General features: G+C 51.4%; 1 protein-coding gene and 1 long non-coding RNA gene across 5 annotated transcripts; both read left to right on the top strand.

Moving 5' to 3' along the window:
* The first annotated feature begins 30 nt into the window (after positions 1-30).
* Positions 31-6,036, top strand: LOC125939411 (uncharacterized). Of its 4 annotated transcripts, XR_007463029.1 has the most exons (6): positions 31-453; positions 1,044-1,161; positions 1,444-1,513; positions 5,001-5,077; positions 5,200-5,551; positions 5,909-6,036. It is a non-coding gene; the product is annotated as an uncharacterized LOC125939411 (long non-coding RNA). The 4 variants fall into 4 exon arrangements; XR_007463027.1 differs by lacking the exons at positions 5,200-5,551; positions 5,909-6,036 and having other exon boundaries at positions 1,023-1,161; positions 5,001-5,192; XR_007463028.1 differs by lacking the exons at positions 5,200-5,551; positions 5,909-6,036 and having other exon boundaries at positions 1,026-1,161; positions 5,001-5,192.
* An 817-nt stretch (positions 6,037-6,853) lies between these two features.
* On the top strand, positions 6,854-8,945 carry ZNF311 (zinc finger protein 311). Its single transcript, XM_049611324.1, has 2 exons — positions 6,854-7,298; positions 7,561-8,945. The coding sequence occupies exons 1-2, from the start codon at positions 6,854-6,856 to the stop codon at positions 8,943-8,945; spliced, it is 1,830 nt and encodes a 609-aa protein (XP_049467281.1).
* The last annotated feature ends 8,847 nt before the right edge of the window (positions 8,946-17,792 follow it).

A 17,792-nucleotide genomic window follows, 5' to 3' on the forward strand; every position in this document is an offset into this window, starting at 1 on the left:
TTCCGGAGGCCCAGAAAGCGGAGTTAGCGCAGGTGCCCGGGTCTCTGGGCGCCCGGAGAGACCTGGGCGGGGAGAGTGGTGCCTCCACCCCGCGCGGGGCGGGGACGCAGCGGCGGGCTTTCGAGCCGCCCCAGGGGCGGCCCCAGGGTTGTGGCCGGGTCGGCGAGTCTCTCCCACACACACCTGCCCCGCCCCGCCCCGCCCCTGGCTCCTGTGGCCCCAGCCGCCCGGCGCTCGTCTTTGTCGCCCGCGCCCCTGCCTGTATTCACTCTCTGAGCCGCGGGAGCGGGTGTAGACGGGGATTCTGCGAGCACGGTGGGCAGAGCTCAGGTGTTAGCGGGGCACGTGGTGTGCGCATCCTAGCCCCGCGCGTCGCGGCGGGATGAAGAGCTGCTGAGCAGGCGAAGACACAGCGAGTGCGGCGTCGGGATCCGGGGAGCACAGGGCCCCGGGGTGTGTCTTCTCGGGATACCTTGGGAAGCTGGGGGGGGGGGGGGGGAGGGGGGGGGGGGGGGGGCGGAGCGCCAGTGCAAAGGCCCTGCGGTGGGAGAGGGTGGACCTGGGAGGGGAGTCGTGGGACCGTGTAGATTACACCGCTTTGTGCGCCGCTGTGTATGAGCAAGGCGGACACTGGACACCAGGGGTTTTAGGCGGAGCGGAACTCAGCCGCCCAGGTTGTAGACAGGCCTCTCTGACTGCGGTACTGAGAAGAGACAGGCGGGAGACCCCGAGAGGCGATGCGGACCAGGCGGGAAGGGAGGAGGCTGGATTCCCGGGCACGCGACATCCCCAGCTGGCCTTCCCGTCCAGAACCTCAGTGGCTCCCCCTTTTTGCGGTGTTCAGCTTCCTCCCTGTCCCTTGCCCTCAAATACGCAGGGAAACAAGGTACGAGATGACAGCGAGGTCAGTGCTGCTGATAGGCCCCGAGTCCAGGGCAGGTTTTGACGCATGAAGCCCAATAGCAGCTGCCCTGGGGGTCCGCGGGGGCCTCTGGCGGGCACCACCAACACGTGTGTCCCAGAAGGCCGCTGGCGTCCCCCAGGCCACGTCAAACCGTGACGTCCGGGCAAGGCCAGAACTGACGGCGGGAGCCTCGCCCAGCCAGCGAACGACCTGGCCAGCGGTGGAAGACCACAGAAAGCCAGGGAAGGATGCTGGGGGTGAGAAAAGGAGGGTCTGCAGCATGCGGGGGGGGGGGGGGGGGGGTAAGGTTTTCTGCTGTTAAGTATTGCGTTTCCTGGATGGCCTGGCGACCACCTAGGCTTTCCAGTAACAGACAGTAATGGGATGCCCTTTCTGTCTCTCCTCAGGGACGAGTCCCTGAATTCCTCGCCCCTCTTGATATTTCTGGGAGTTGACGTCCACGGACAAACCTTCATAGCTGGCCAGAGCTTTTTCCCCTCCCTCCTAACCTCCCGGAGTGTTTCTGTGCCTTGTGACAGGTGATGCTGTCAGACGGGAGTTCCGGACCACACCAGCGGGCCCCTGATGCCGAGCTCCTGCAGGAAGGAGGTGAGGCGCACAGGAGGCTGTGCCAGGAGCCCTGGCAGCTGAAACGGAGCAGGGGCATGGTGGGTAGGGTGCTTCCTGGGGCCTGGAAATCTCCTTATTGAGCATTTATTGGAAGCCTTCTATTTTTTCTATACTAGGCTTGGATCCGTATTGAGAGAAACTAAATTATTCAGTTTCTGCCCTCATCTTAAATCAAATTTGGAAAAAATAATAAAAGACTCTACAAAGCCGGAGATGCCTGGGTGGCTCAGTTGGTTAAGTGTCCAACTCTTGATTTCAGCTCAGGTCATGCGTGAGCTCATGGTTTGTGGGATCGAGCCCCACATCGGGCTCTGTGCTGACAGTACTATGGAGCCTGCTTGGGATTGACTCTTTCTCCCTCTCTCTCTGCCCCTCCCCTTCTGTCTCTGTCTCTCTCAAAATAAATAAACTTTTTTAAGGTACTTCAGAGCAGTTTATCAAGGAAATGGAATGCATTCAATCACTTGTTTTATGTACAACTTGACACATATGATAAATAGCATATATGTGTGCATAAAACTTAAATAATTCAGTAACTCCTACCCCACCCACCAGTTTTACCAACGTTTAAATTTTGAGTGTATGTAATTTTACTTCTGTAACCTTTTTGGAACCCTGAGATTTTAAAGGTATAGAATGAGTACCTGGAAACAACTGGCCAAGAAGGAGCAAAGGTCTTGTCGTGAAGCTTTGGGAAAATGCGAGGCTGGGTTTAGAAATGCTCTTTGATGGGACATGTGCAGAGGAAGGTGGACAAGACTGTATAGACGTGGCTGCTGGAAGTAAAACCCAGGGCCTGGCGTTTAGCAATTCTGGAGTCCTACAGGCAGACCCTGAATGGCACCGACTTTTGGACAGAGGACGAGGCACCAGGCACCTCAAAAGTAGGCTTTTAGTATTTATTAACTACAACGAAAAAAAAAGTATGTTATTGGCACTTCCAAAGGAGAAATCCTGACATTTCTACTGTATAAGGAATCATAAATGAATCAGTCTCATCCCAGATACTATCTGTGCCCAGCTTTAACAAATAGTTTTGTTATGGACTGAATGTGTCCCCTCAAAATGCACATGTCCCTGAACCCCTGTGTGATGATATTGAGAGGTGGGTGGGGCCTTGGGAAGAAATGAGGTTTAGATAAAGTCATAAGGATGGCAATGAAGAGAGTAGTGTCCTTATATGAGGAGGGGCCCAGAACTCTGTCTCCCCCATGTGAGAGGAGAGGGACAGAAGCCAGGAGAGGCCAACACCTGGATCTGAACGTCCAGCCTCCAGAACTGAGAGAAGTGAGCCAGCCAGCCTGGGGTATTTTGTTAGGGCAGCCTGAGCTGACCAAGGTAGTTTCATGTTGTGAGCACACAGCCTGTGTCCCAGATTCATTTTTAACTTGAGGGCAGAAACTGACCTTTCAAAATCTAAAGCTAAAAAAGCCTAAGAATCACTGTGGTGACCAGGGACTGGGGAGGGAGAGACACAGGCAGGTTGTGTGATGCATAGAGAGTTTAAGTTTTGCAGGATGAAAAAGTTGTGGAGATGACTCACATTGTGTGTTTTCAACACTGCTGAACCATACACTTAAGAATGCTTAAGATGGTAAATTTTGTCACATGTTCTTTGCCACAGTTCAAAAAACTTTGGGGGCACCTGGCTGGCCCAGTTGGTGGAGCACATGACTTGGTCTCAGGGTCGTGAGTTCAAGCCTCCCATGGGGCACGAAATCTACTTTAAAAAAAAAAACAGCATGATGAACACTTCTTTAAAAGAAGAACCACTATGACTTAATGACTTTCCCAATCTGTGAAGAAGATATAGTCAAAATCCAACGGGGACGTTTCCGGAGGGGACTTTGGGCTAAATAGGGCTGTGCTTTGTCAAAACTCAGCCAATGGCACACTTATGACTTGTGTATCTTACTGTATGTAAATTTACTCAAAAGCAAGAATGTAAACACATACTGAACCCCAGTTAATGATATGTGAGAGAAAGTGTTTTGGGGTAAAGTTGCTCATGTCTTCATTACTTTGAAACTCAGCAAAGACGAGTGGATTAGTAGAGACAGGGCTAGTTAGACAGACAGAGATTTATTGCAAACATTAATTGTGGAACATGAGTGGGGAGTATGTGGATGTTTACCAAACAGTTCTTTCAGCTTTTCTGTATATTTGAAAACATTCACAATAAAATGTGGATTGAGGGGCACCTGGGTGGCTCAGTCGGTTAAGTGTCTGACTCCAGCTCAGGTCATGATCTCACAGGTCATGGGTTTGAGCCCCAAGTCGGACTCTGTGCTGACAGCTCAGAGCCTAGAGCCTGCTTCAGATCCTCTCCGCCCCTCCCCCATTCACGTCCAATCTCTCTCTCTCTCAAAAATAAACATTAAAAAAAAGAAGAAAATAAATAAAATGTGGATTGAACAAAAAACCGAGCTGGGAGGTTACATTTTTGATGTCATGACGATCCTTGCAGAGCAGACCTGCCTCTGCTGTGAGCCCAATGGGTGTGGGACCATGTGCGACCAACAGTCATAGAATGCGTGGGCTCGTAGGTGAGACATAGAACAAGAGAGCAGGACCCATGAGGACTGAGACACAGCCCAGGTCTAAACCAAAGAACAATGTTCTTGGGAAATTTCTCTGGGAAGAAACCAGTTTGCTCCTAAATTGAAGTTTTGGTAAAATTGGAATGAAATTTTGGGGACCTAAGTCCACAGGGTGATCCTAGAGTCTTATCAGTTGGTGACCAATCTCCCTGGTATCTTCTGAAAGAGACTGCTCAGACTCGGATTGGGGATGTGTTGAAGAACTTTCTAGAAAGGTTAGTCACTGCAAACACAAGCTAAGGAAAGGTGGAGCTGGTCCCTGAGGAGTGAATTCGGGCTCCCTAGCCAGCTATGTGGGCCGGCCGAGGTGGAGGGCCGAGGTGCCCTACGGGCTGCCCCAGACACCTGGACACCCATGCTGCATACGCTGTGTGCACTGCAGCACGGTGAGGGGACAGTGGTTCCGTGCCAGGAGCTAACGGGAGACTCAGAGTCGGGACACGTGCTTCTTCTCTAATAAGAACGAGGGAAAATGGCCCGAGGTAGGCCAGCTAGTAAGTTACCTAAAGGAACAAGCTGTGGGCCAATCCCCATCCATCCCCATCCCTAGTCCTTCTGGAGGAAGTGACCTCAACACTCAGATCCTGGAAGAAGGTCATCGAACCAGCCAGGAGTCAGTGATGTGGGCTTGGGGACAGGCGAGGTTATTCTAGGATGAAGAGCGACCACAGAAAACCACGTTGTAGGTGAGGGAGAGCAAGCATTTACCGTCAGCATGGCTGTGTGCCACGGCCTGCTGCCCAAACTGGAAACAGGCTGGAGAAATGAGGGGAAGGTGTGGTCTGAGACTTGCACGTTAGGGAAGAGGAGGAAAGCACAGGGTCTCGCCAATACCGTGCCAAGTTGACTCATTTCTCTTCCCTCAGCCCTGCGGGCTCCTCAGCATCCTGCCTTTGCCAACGACAGAAGCCACGGAGACCGGCCAGGAGCAAATAACACACCGGTGAGTGGGGCCCAGGCGAGCTGAGGCCCCTCCATCCTTCCTGGAAATACAGAACCACATCCTGAATACGGCCTCGTTTTCACTCGCTCCCTGACCCCCCCCCCCCCCACCCCCCAATCCAGGCATTCCACTCACAAGGAACATTTTGTTGGATGACACCATTCGTGGATTGTTCCCGGTCATGATTTTCGCTGTGCACAGCCTATGCCCCCTTCCACCGCAACCCCAAATATATGTGGAACAGTAACCACCTTTGATTTCTAGAAACCTCCTGAGAATCCTTTCTTCTGCGTCTGTTTCCTGGGGACTGGGGTTTCCTCCGGGTCAGCGGGAGCGTATCCTTGCAGGACGCGGTGACGTTTGAGGATGTGGCCGTGTGCTTCAGTAGTGGAGAGTGGCAGTGTCTGACCCGCGCCCAGAGGCACCTGTACACCGACGTGATGCTGGAGAACTATGGCAACATGCTGTCGGCTGGTGAGGACACCCCGTGCTTGGCTTAGTCCTTTTTCCTGTCCTTACTCTTTACTTGCTGTCTATTGACGTCTCCGGGCCTCCCAGTGAAAGTCAGAGCCCTCATTCTTGCCTCGCAGCCACAACGGGGAAAATACAACCAAGTGACTGCTTCCTGGGGTCTCCTCCTCTGCTCTTCTGAGCGTGACCTTTCTGAGGTCATCCCTACATGCTTGCTTACACCTTGGCAGACCCCCCCGAGTACACCCTTTTCTCCCCCCTGCTCACACTCTCCTCTGCGGTGTGAGCAGGACGGTCAAGGCCGGGTGTTGGGACAGAGGTGATCTGCTATGCACACTGACTTCCCTTCTCCACGAGCAGGCCTTGCCTGCCCTAAGCCACCCCTCATCTCCCATCTGGAGCAAGGGGCCGTGCCCTGCGCTGAGGACCTGCAGGACTGGGGGTTCCTGACCTGCTCCTCCCCAGGTGAGTGACGGGGAAGCTCCAGTCACCAGCCGTGTGCCGTGTGACAGCTGGTTCTAGTACGTTCTTAGTGCTGCGTCATCCATCCTCACCCTCCTGGAGGAAGTCCACTTAGAAAACCCTCATGGAGAGAAAACAAACAGCAGCAAATCGGACAATTATCCTGTCATTAATCGCTTCTGTGCACCCTATCCAACAGGCCCCTTTGCGATGTGGTCCTCTGAAAAGCTCCAAGAATTCGGCTCCCTTCTGTGGATCAGTTACTCCAGGGCCCAGCTTTCCTTCAGGACCTTCCCCGTGTTGGGCTTCTGACCCTTCCTTTCCCTGTGCCCCTCACGCTTCAGCTCTGAGCCCTGAGGTGGATGCACACGGTGCTCACCTGGGTGGTCCGGCCACAGACACATGCAACACCTCCCTTAGGTGTCGGGGCTAGGATTTCAGCCCAGGTGCTCCCACTCCAGAGCTGCAGACTCCACCCTCCCCCGCCCCCCCACCCCCCCCACCCCCGTCTGTCTGGTTCACTGTGGAGCGCCCCGAATGGAGCTAGGATTTCAGGCTAGATGCTCCCACTCCAGAGCTGCAGGCTTTACCCCCGTCTGTCTGGTTCACTGTGGAGCGCCCCCGAACTATTTTATGCGGAGCAGTGGCGTGATAAGACCTTATTTTCTGAAAGAAGATTTGGGAAGCAGAGTAGAACACAGATGGTGGGGCTGCAGTGAGCAACCCGGAATGAGCTGATGACCCGGCACTAGAAGTAGAGGGCACAGGTCAGGGCGGGGGTCATGGAAAGACTGACAACAGGAAGAGTTAACCCCTGCTGGCTTCTGTAAACACACACCTACTATGGTACTACTCACACTACTCGTGCTACTTGGGCATGTCAGCCCCCTGTGGGTCTGCCTGCCTCTGTCCCTCCGCCCCTCCCTCCCTGGCCCACTTTCCTTCCCAGTGGCTCAGTCCGTGTGCCCACGCCTTCCCTCCCCTGAGCGGCTGGGGCTCTGGATAGAAGTGCGAGCCCAGAGGCTAGGGAGCAGTCCAGGGAGGAGTCCAGGGAGCGCTAGCCCAGAGTCCAGGGAGGAATCCAGGGAGCCGGGCCCAGACGCAAGGGAGGAGTCCAAGGAGCACGGTCCGGAGTCCAGAGAGCAGGCCAGGAGTCCAGGGAGGAGTCCAGGGAGCACGGGCCCGGAGTCCAGGGAGCGGGGGTCCGGCTTGGGTCGGCGCCGGCCCAGACCCCCCCCTTCCCCGCCCTACCCCAGCAGCAGTCATACCGCAGACAGGCCCCACGGGGGTAACTTGTACAATGTCCGGGAGGGACAGGGTTGAAGGCTGCGTCTCCTGCCTGAGGTGGGCAGGCGTTTGGATTTGCCACTCGCTTCTCTGGAGAGTCTGGGGAGCGAGCAGGTGTGCAAGGATCTTCATCAGGTTTATTCAGTGTGAACAGCGCGGTACTTGGGAACCTGCCACTACCGAACCCGCCCCAGCCTTTGGCGGTCAGATCACCCGGTCCTGACCCGGCTCCACTCGCCCCGGTGTTTGCTTCCTCTTTTCAGTGTCGGCGGACCACACGCGGCCTGAGAACGGGGACCGCCGCGGGCCGGAGGCGAAGCGTGTCCTGGAGCGCGGAGGGGTCTGGGTCCCGGAGCCTGGGTCCCCGAAGAGGTCGCCAGGAGCGGACGGGGGGACTGGCAGGCCCGCAGCGCGCAGCGCCCGCCCGGCCCAGGGGCCCCGGCCATGCGCCCAGTGCGGGAAGAGCTTCCGCGGCCGCTCGGACCTCGTCCTGCACCAGCGCGTGCACTCCGGGGAGAGGCCGCACGCGTGCGCCCAGTGCGGGAAGGCCTTCAGGACCGGCGGACAGCTGGCGGCGCACCTGCTCACGCACACCGGCCAGAAGCCTTTCGGCTGCGCGCAGTGCGGGAAGGCCTTCGGCAGCAGGGCGGCCGCGTGCCGGCACAGGAGGGAGCACGGCGGGGACAGGCCGCACGCGTGCGCGCAGTGCGGGAAGGCCTTCGGCAGCAGGGGCCGCCTGCGCCGGCACGGGCTGGTCCACAGCGCGGAGCGGCCGCACCGGTGCGGCGTGTGCGGGAAGGCCTTCGGCCTCAAGCACTGCCTGACCGCGCACGGCCGGACCCACACCGGGGAGAGGCCGTTCGGCTGCGCGCAGTGCGGCCGCGCCTTCCGCGGGAGCTCCGACCTGGCCAAGCACGCGCGCGTGCACTCAGCTGAGCGCCCGTATACATGCGGCCAGTGCGGCCGGGCCTTCCGCCGCCGCTCGGACCTCCGCAAGCACGCGGGGGTGCACGCGCGCGCGGGGCCGGCCGGGTCCCGGGGGGCCCCCGCCCCGGAGAAGCCCTTCCGGTGCGGCGAGTGCGGCAGGGCCTTCCGGCACGAGTGCCGGCGCCGCGCCCACGAGCGGGGACACCGCGGGGACAGGCCGTACCCGTGCGGGCTGTGCGGAAAGGCCTTCCAGGACCGGCACTGCCTCACCGTGCACCAGCGGGTCCACACCGGGGAGAAGCCGTTCGCCTGCCCCCAGTGCGGGAAGGCCTTCAGCGGCAAGTCCAACCTGACCGCCCACCAGCGGGTCCACACCGGGGAGAAGCCGTTCGCCTGCGACGTGTGCGGGAAGGCCTTCCCCCAGAGCTCCGTGCTCACCCAGCACAGGCGGATCCACACGGGCGAGAGGCCCTACCCCTGCAGCCAGTGCGGCCTAGCTTTCCGCCAGCGCGCGGCCCTGCTCGGGCACCAGCGCGTCCACACCGGCGAGAGGCCCTACGAGTGCGAGCAGTGTGGGAAAGCGTTCCGGGTGAGCGCCAATCTGACCGGACACAAGAAAAGAATCCACCCGGCGCGCAGAACCCACGAGCTGGACGGCACCTTGGGGGCAGCCCTCGCCCCAGGATCGGCCTCGCAGACCCTGTCGGTCGTCGGGGACTGACCACCAGCACCCGGGGTTCCGCGCACTGGTGCCTCCCGGTTCTCGGGGCCCTTCCCTGACTGGGATCCCCGGAGCCCATCCTGACCCGGCTGCTCAGGGACTCACTTCCAGGGCGTTGCCCAGTAGCCCAAGGCTGTGCCGCGTCAACTCACTTAACCACAGAACTGCCCTGTGGGATGAGGAAGCGAAGGCATGAAAAGAGGACACTCGCTCAGGATCACTTCACCGGGCGGTTCTGCACCAACGCCCCCCCCCCCCCCCCCCCCTCCACGCTCAGACTCGCCCGCACCACGTCTTAGATGCGAAGCCACAACTCAGCTCAGCACCCACCGTGTTCTACCTGATGAAACACTGACCATTTTTCAGCAAGGTTTTTCTGTGTTGTTTTAACTTAAGGGCTGAATGGTACTTCCCATGTGGGGTCAGGATGGGAAAGGAAGGCAGATTTAGAAATCTGACGTAAGTGGGATGCACTGCTCAAGTAACAGTTTACATGGGAAAGAGCACAAAGCCCATCTCACTTTCCTATAAATACATCAAGATGTCAACGTGTTCATTTCTTAAAGATTTGCTATATTTGTGATGGATGAAATGCTCTTTCAAGTGTCTTAGAAATTTGTGGCTATTGTTTCACATTTTTCAACATCTCTTTATACTTTTGCCCTTCAAATGCCACAAGTACTTTCTACAAACAGAATTAAGACCCACGGTGAATAAGGCTGTCAGAGACTGAAAATCCTAGAAGATGCTCATGTCAACATAATTAGCATAATGACCATAACTGAGAATTAAATGTAGTTCTAAGTTCCTCAGCTCCTGGGGCGGGCGGGGGGAGGGGACAAGATGAGCAATGGGCTATCCAACATTTCTCAAAGGTGTTTTACACGTTAAAGTTTTCCAAGTGTATTTTTGAGAGAGACAGCGTGAGTGGGGGAAGGGCAGGGAGCGAGGAGACAAAATCCCAAGCAGGCTCTGCACTGTCAGCACAGAGCCCAATGTGGGGCTCGAACGAACCCAGGAAACCGTGAGATCATGACCTGAGCCGAAACCAAGAGTCCGACACCTAGGTGACTGAGCCACCCAGGCGCCCCTAAGTTTTTTAAAAGAATGACTTTAGGAAAGGCTGGCTACGGGTGGCTTTTTTAATTAAAGACTTCTCAGTTTATGATATGCTAATATCTTTTCTAAACCTTGAAAGAACAATAAAAAAAATTGCTTTCCAAAACTGATCACAGTCCCGTTTGAAGCATCTTAGTGGGCTCGTGTATCACAGAAAACGTTTTGGGAAATGGTTACAGGTTATCTAATACTGAAGGACAAAGTGTCCAAGAGATCCAATTTTCTAGTAACGATATGGTTTATTTTTTAAAAGGATGGATTGAAACATTGTTCCTTAGGCTCAGTTTCTACAAAAAATTTCTTTTTATTTGTGTGGCCATTTCTTACATAGTATATTAGTGAAAGCCAAGATGAAAACATTAAAGACATAACTCAATGACATTGTCTCTATGGAGGAGAAAATTCTGGATACGTGGCTTCTGGGTGAGAAAACATGACCTAAGGACAGAATTCACGGTATGTCTGGAGCACTGGCAGTGGTTTTCCAATAATTTTTTGAGTCTGAGGACCGTTTGTTTGATGGTCAACAAATACCAGCAGCACTGTCCCCCACATGTGCACACATGTTGTACTTTAATGCTCGATGGCAAAATATCGTGCTTTCCTAGAAAATCTGAGGTTTTGTTTTTCACAGCAGGTACCTGCTCTTGGAAAATGCATATACATGTTCATAACATTTATTTCTGCAGCCACACGCTACGGTGTACGTTGGGATTTGGGGCTCAAAGTCCTCAGCCCAACTTGAGAACCTGACGGGGCAATCCTTCATCTCCCTTCTCCAATGAGTTTTAACAGAATCTGGCGACAGGACAAATCCCGTTTAAGTTCTGGACCGTCCTTGAGCGTGGACGTTTTGTGTTGTTGACTGGAGGGCTACATTTCAGACACCAGTTAACCACAGGGCATGGCCGGCCTGACAATCTGTTGTGAGATTCAGAGGACTCTGTATTGATGAGCCCAAATAGCAGCCTTCTAGACTCACCCTCACCCATCCATCTTCACCATGACTATGTTTGCCTAGAATTCCGCTATGATCCTGACACCTGCTGGAAAGACTCTCAGTCCTGCAGTGAGAAGCTCCCACTACTGGCTTAAACTCCGGGAATCTCCTGGTGTTTCCTGAGCATCAAAATGAATACAGTGAAGAAACACTGAAGAAAGTTCAGATATTTTACCTTTGGGAAAAGTCTGTACATTTAAAAGAGGTCTGCCATAAGGTAGTAGGTTTGGCCTGAATGATGTGGAAGGAATTCAAAGGTGAGCAGCATAGTTGAATAACAAAACATGTTAGTGTTAAAACCCTAAGACTCTTGTAAGCAATTCTGAGGAGTTACCAAAACTAGAGTTATTGATTTAGTTATAATTTACTTAAAAACTCACCAGGTAATAGTTTTTTTAACCTAATTACATTCTAAATGCAAAATCTGAGAAAAATTTCACACTAAACATTGATACAACGAGATTGTTTTCACTTGACCTTCACAAAGGAAGTAGAGAATGCCCACTTCACTCATTTTTCAAAAGGAGTAAGAGGGGCGCCTGGGTGGCTCAGTCGGTTGGGCGTCCGACTTCGGCTCAGGTCACGATCTCACGGTCCGTGAGTTCGAGCCCCGCGTCGGGCTCTGGGCTGATGGCTCAGAGCCTGGAGCCTGCTTCTGGGCTGATGGCCCAGAGCCTGGAGCCTGCTTCCGATTCTGTGTCTCCCTCTCTCTCTGCCCCTCCCCCGTTCATGCTCTGTCTCTCTCTGTCTCAAAAATAAATAAAGACGTTAAAAAAAAAAATTAAAAAAAAAAAAAAAAGGAGTAAGATACAGGTTTCAGATTTAAAATCACCCATGTACAGAAATGTCTTTCTGAAGCTTCTCTTTTTTTTTTTTTTTTTTTTTAGAGAGAGTGAGAATCTTAAGCAGGTTCCACATTGACATGGGGCTCAATCCCACAACCCTGGGATCACGACCTGAGTGAAAATCAAGAGTCAGATGTTCAATCAACTGAGCCTACTCCCAGGCACCCCCTCTTTCTGTAGCTTCTATGTGTGGGTGCGGTTCGATGCCCTGGGATCATTACAGAGCAATGTTAACCCACTTCTCACAAGATACTCTTTCAAAGTTTTCAAGACAAATCAAACACTTCTTTTTCCACCAGACAAAATACCTGAAATTTCTTTAGTGCTTTCTCACGAAGTTTATTTTTAAATGTTCAGGAAACCTCAAAAGATTCCTGGAGTTCAAGCCAGGAAGCAGGGTTTCTCACTGCGGGACTGAGAGTCAGCAAAGGATCTTTCAAGCAGGTGGCAGGACCCTAGCAGAATTCTAGGAAGACACAGTCACGCTGAAGAGGGGTTTGGGAGGGTTAGGGTCTGGAAGTCTTAGCCTCCCCTTCTGTTCCATTGGTCGACTGCCTATCCTTACACCAATGCCAAACTGGTTAATTACCACAGCTTTATAATATCTTTTCATCTCGTAGACGAAGTCCTATTTGTTTTTCTTCAAGACTGATTTGACTGTTCTTGGCCAAGACTATACTTGTTCATGCATTGGAAGACTCGGTGTTATTAAAATGTCAGTTCCCAAAATTGACCAACACATTCACTGCAACCTAAATAAAAATCCCAAGAGTGCATTTTTGTGGAAAATGGCAAACTGATTCTATAATTTATATTGCAATGTAATTCTCAGCCAAGAATTTGCCTTATGAAAGGCAAATTTTTATCCTTTTACAAGTAAATTTTGGATAATATTTGTATACCCTCAGGTCAAGAAAAGATTTCTCAAACAAGACACCAAAAAGGTTACTTTTAAAGAAAAATTTCTGACAAATTCAACTAGATTAAAATGAATTTCTTTCATCAAATTCACCATAAGGAAAAGGAAAGTACAATTTTCTCATGAATTGAAAAAACATTTTGAACTCACATACTTGGGCAAATAATTGTCATCCAAAATATTTTAGGGTTAGTCACATGAACTGCCATATTTAGAGGTTGAATAGTGGCAGTTTAATATGGTTTGACCTTATATAAAAACTCCTTTAAATCAATAAGCAAAAGGCAACCTCAAAACAGGCAGAAGGCACGCAGAAGTGTTTCACAGGAAACAGAGTGATGACCACACACAAAGGGTGTACAGTCTCGTAACCAGGGACTCTGAGCACAGTGACGGCTGTGAGACTCCGCTAGGTTGAGAAAGATAAAACGGACCTGACCAAGTTTTGGCAAGGACGCGGAGTTGTGGTACTCACTGGCCGCGCTGAAAACTGATGCAGGCACACTGGGAAACAAGCAGGCTCTCCTGTAAAGCTGAACCATGCCCTACAACTCTGTGGTTCCATTCCTAGGAACGCGCCCCGAGAGGGTCCTGCGCCTACGCACCGAGAGCCACGTGCAAGGATCTTCACAGCACATCTGCTCATAGTAGCAAAACCCCGGGAGCAACCCAGTGTTCACCAACAGTAAGTAGGAAAACAAACGTTGCCAGATTTAAATAATGAGTATGTCACAGAGGTGAACGTGCCCACGAACATGGGTAGAGAGCGGACGTTCTTGTCGAACGGGAAAGGCAAGTCCCATAAGACAACGTGCAGTTTGGTACCATTTTCACAAGGTTCAAAAACATGGAAAACAAAATAATACCCTGATTAGTGATCTATTCATAAGTGTAGATTGTTTGTTTAAGTAAAGGAATGATAAGGAGTCAGTGACAAAAGGAATCAGTGATAGGGTAAGAGAGAGGTTCATAGTTGGTGTGAACATCTTAGTAATGTTCTAGCCCGGGCCGGTCCGACAGAGACAATGTGCCAGATCTGTGCTCGCATTCCTAAAACTTACAGTTGAGAAATAAATTCACAAAGCCAAGTTGTCCCAAACATACTTAAAAGTTTTCCAATAACAGAATGCAGAATTGTCTTTTAAATTTAACTTTTAAATAGTTAGAATTAAAAATTCAGTTCCTCAGTCACACTAGCCACATTTGAAGTGCTCCGTAGCCATAGGTGGCCAGTTGATACTGTGTTGGATGGTTCAATTCTAGATTTTGAGTGACAAGTTCAAAAGTGCTCATTTTAATATTGCACTTCAAAATTTTTATACTTGGGTATCTTTTCTAATGTATAAAATATAATAAAAAGAAAGCACAAAAACCTAGAGGAGCAGTCTGGGGATCCCAGTTAGTAGAAGTTCCAAAACAACAATAAAAACAGACAGGAAATTATCAACATAATCACGTAAGAAAATTAGTTCCTAGAGAGAAAGCTCTGCCTAGCACACAATTCAGTGAACGGCAAAACATCTACACCAGACACACCAATGAGAAATCACAAAATCCTGTGCATAAAAGAAAGACTTCCAGAGTTTTCAGGCAGGAAAAAAAAAAAAGTCAAATACAAAGGACAAGAAAATAAATTAGCTTGGGAATAAACAAGAATAGCACTTGAAGATGACAGACCATAGAGCAATGCCTTCAAAATCCTAATGGAACATGTTTTTAACTTCAATTTCTATACTCAAAGGATTAACCCACTAGGAGGTAAAATAGGTATCTTAAAGACAGGAAAGGTCTCAAAAACTTTACCTCACATGCTTATTTTATCATACACTCCACCCAAACAAATCAATAAAATAAAGCCATCAATCAAATAAATAAATATCCAAAAAGCAAACTTTGCAAAAGGAAGCAGCCAAGGCAAACCACTGACCCCGGCAGCAGCCGATCCAGATCAGCGAGGCAGAGAAGGCTAAGAGAAAGAGCTCCAGGGAAAAATAATAACTGATGCATTGGCTACTTGGGAAAGAATATTTAGGAGTGTCACTGTTATTTTGAAGAATTAGGGGGAAATGTCCAATAGTGGCAGGAAACGCATCAGGTGGAAACATAAGGTAACTAACAAATCCAGTATGATCAAATTGCACGAGATGGCAAATATCAGCTATCTCATCAATGGCACCATCGTTTCATACCTGTGTCAGTAGGAGAAAGTGCACAGTACAGAGAGGAAGAAAGACAGAAATCAGCTGTGGGATAGGTGCACAAATTCCAAAGCAGGAAGAAAAGACAAGTGTTTAAAAGGACAAGGATGGAAACAGCAATAGGAGGATGATGACTGTTTGGCTGACCCCTGATGTACTCCTCACATCTGGGTCCTTTTGCAGAACTGTAATCCCTGGATTTGAACTGCAGCTTGTACTTACGTGGTACAATCTAAACACTAACATGTAAAAGCGAAAGCACTAATTTCTCTTTTCTCTGCCGGTTGACAACATGCATCTATCAAGTCTGATAAAGACACAGATTAGCCTGTCGGAGCATCAAGGGTGCTGGCAGAGCACAAGAGATGTAAGAGATGTAAGTTGGGCAAAACTCTACCTCCACTCTCTCGGGACCCTTACCTGGCCCGACATAGGGCAGGAACAAGACAAAAACACACAAACTGACCTCATGGAAGTTTTACACAACACATGAACCCTCCTAAGGAAACGAATATCCAACCAGTGGCAAAACTGAAATGCCTTTACATTAGGTTGAACAGAGAAGCAATTGTGGAAAGGAAACTAAAATAGGTGAGGCTAAAGGAGAAATTATTTTAAGGAGGTCTGTGCAGAATTCTCTCAACTTCAGCCTCCTGCCCTCCATGATAAGAATGCTACTTTTGTGTTGGGATATAAGGTGGACATCTTCCACATACGGGTTTTATCTGCTTTCCAGAAGAAAAAAGAGAGGGTCAGAACACCCTTCTTGCAGCTGTATTTGTAAGTGCCTTTAGCTCAAAATAATTCTTATGGCAAAGAATTATTCTACCACCCTACAGAGGCAAAGGACATTTTATTTCTCACCGTAACAGCAAGAGCCAGGCTCTCAGCCTCTACAGATTCCTCAAGCACCAGCTCCCACACGGGTGACTCAGATGGGCTGAGATGGATGCCTGCACACACAGTGGGTAGCCACCCTGAGCACAGGGAGCTCAGTATGAACGTCTATCCTTTGCACCAGATGGAGACACTATCTCTATCTTCCCAGGCTGTTCTTTATATGAGTATCCTTGAAAGACAGTCCAGGAGAAAGGGCAGTTACTGCTCTGGGGGATAAAAAGAAATATATAATTGGTCTTTGTCCCCATTTCCTGACATAGGTCCTAAGTCCCTTGGAATTTCCTGGGTGCCAGGAACCTCTTTTGTTCTAACAAGGCCGTGTTGGTAGGTTTCAGAATGGGACTAGTCGCTAGAAAGACCAAGCCATAGTTAGAAGCCTAGAACTTTCAGCCCCAACCCCCGTCCCCAAGCTTTCCAGGAGGGGAGAGGGGCTAGGGATTATAATCCATCATCCCTACATGATGAAACCTTCATAAAAACTCCTAAATGACAGAATTAGGAGCACTTCCCAGCTGATGAAGGCCTGGAGGTGCTGGGAAGTGCCCCACCTGGCGAGGGCAGGGCAGCTCCGGATCCCCCCACCCCCTGCCCACCTTGCCCTGTGCATCTCTTCCACTTGGCTGTTTCTAACTTATAGTTGTTTATAACAAACCAGTAAATGAAAGTCAGATGTGGGCCTGAGTTCTGAGCCATTTGAGCAAATTATCAAACCTGAGGAGGGAGTCTCGGGAACCCCCGATTTGTAGCTGGTCAGTCAGCTAGAAGGGAGGTCTGGGACCTGCAAATGGCATCTAAAGCAGGGTACAGTCTTGTGGGCCTTATGGGTGTCTGCAGAAAATCGGAGAATTGGTTGCTGGGGAGTGAAATCGGTACAGATACAATGCACGCAGAAACGGAGAGTCTGGTGAAAAACTGCCTCTTGTCCCAGCAGTAGCCACTGGGAACAGTGTGGTGTGTGTCCTTCCATCCAGCCTGAGCCCCTGCTATTCTCTAACTTCTCTGTTGTCCTAAATCCGGAACTTCAAAGTCCACTCGCGAACTCTCTTTTTAGGTAGACATGTTACCATATTTTCGTAATAACTTATGTAATGCTTGTGAACCCCACTGGACTCTAAGCTTCACGGTGGAGGTGGAGGTTCTCTGAGCTCTTCTCCATATCCCCTCCCTAATAGTAACCCTGTAGCTGATAGGAGGCAGAGGGAGGCCAGGGAAGGCATCCAGGAGAAAACAGCTTCCACACTAAGGACTAGAAGATGAAAAAGAGGCCTGTGTGCATAAGATCTGCTCAGAGCAGGGAGCCCCCAAGCGGCAGCGACGTGCGGCGCAACTGAGCAGAAGCAGAAAAGCACGCAGAGGGGAGGGGATCGCCTCTAGAAGTAGCACTCGGCGCTGGATGGCACCCGCCGCAGGGGGGCACTCGGCGATGGGGGCACCCGGCACTGGGGGTACCTGACGCTGGGGGGCACCTGCGGCTGCGGGGTACTCGCCACTAGGGAGCACCCGACGCTGGACGGTACCCGACGCTGGGACGCACCGGACGCTAGGGGGCACCTGGCGCTGGGGAGCACCAGGAGCTGGGAGGCACCCGGCGCTGGGACACACCTGTCGCCGGATCGCACCTGGCGCTGGCGGGCGTGTCCGCAGTCATGGGACCAGTACCCCCTCCGCGGGGGTCTCTTGTCGGATCTGCACAGGGTTCCAGACACGAGACAGGCCGCTGCCGGGGCCTCAGGAAGATCCGGGGCCATTCTGGACACATCTTATTCCTTCACAGGCGTCGGAGGATGTGCCTGGAGATACAAAGGGATGCCGGAGTCTGTCGTACGGTCCTTCGTACTGAGGACCGCGAGAACAAAAGCACCTCCT

This window comes from Panthera uncia (genome assembly GCF_023721935.1).
Source record: "Panthera uncia isolate 11264 chromosome B2 unlocalized genomic scaffold, Puncia_PCG_1.0 HiC_scaffold_25, whole genome shotgun sequence".
Lineage (NCBI taxonomy): Eukaryota > Metazoa > Chordata > Mammalia > Carnivora > Felidae > Panthera > Panthera uncia.

Bases quoted from the DNA above. Each gene is read 5' to 3' on its own strand.
- ZNF311 (XM_049611324.1), top strand. From the start codon at position 6,854: ATGGTACTACTCACACTACTCGTGCTACTTGGGCATGTCAGCCCCCTG. The intron at 7,299-7,560 runs GTAACTTGTACA...TCCTCTTTTCAG, and splicing joins CGCAGACAGGCCCCACGGGG to TGTCGGCGGACCACACGCGG.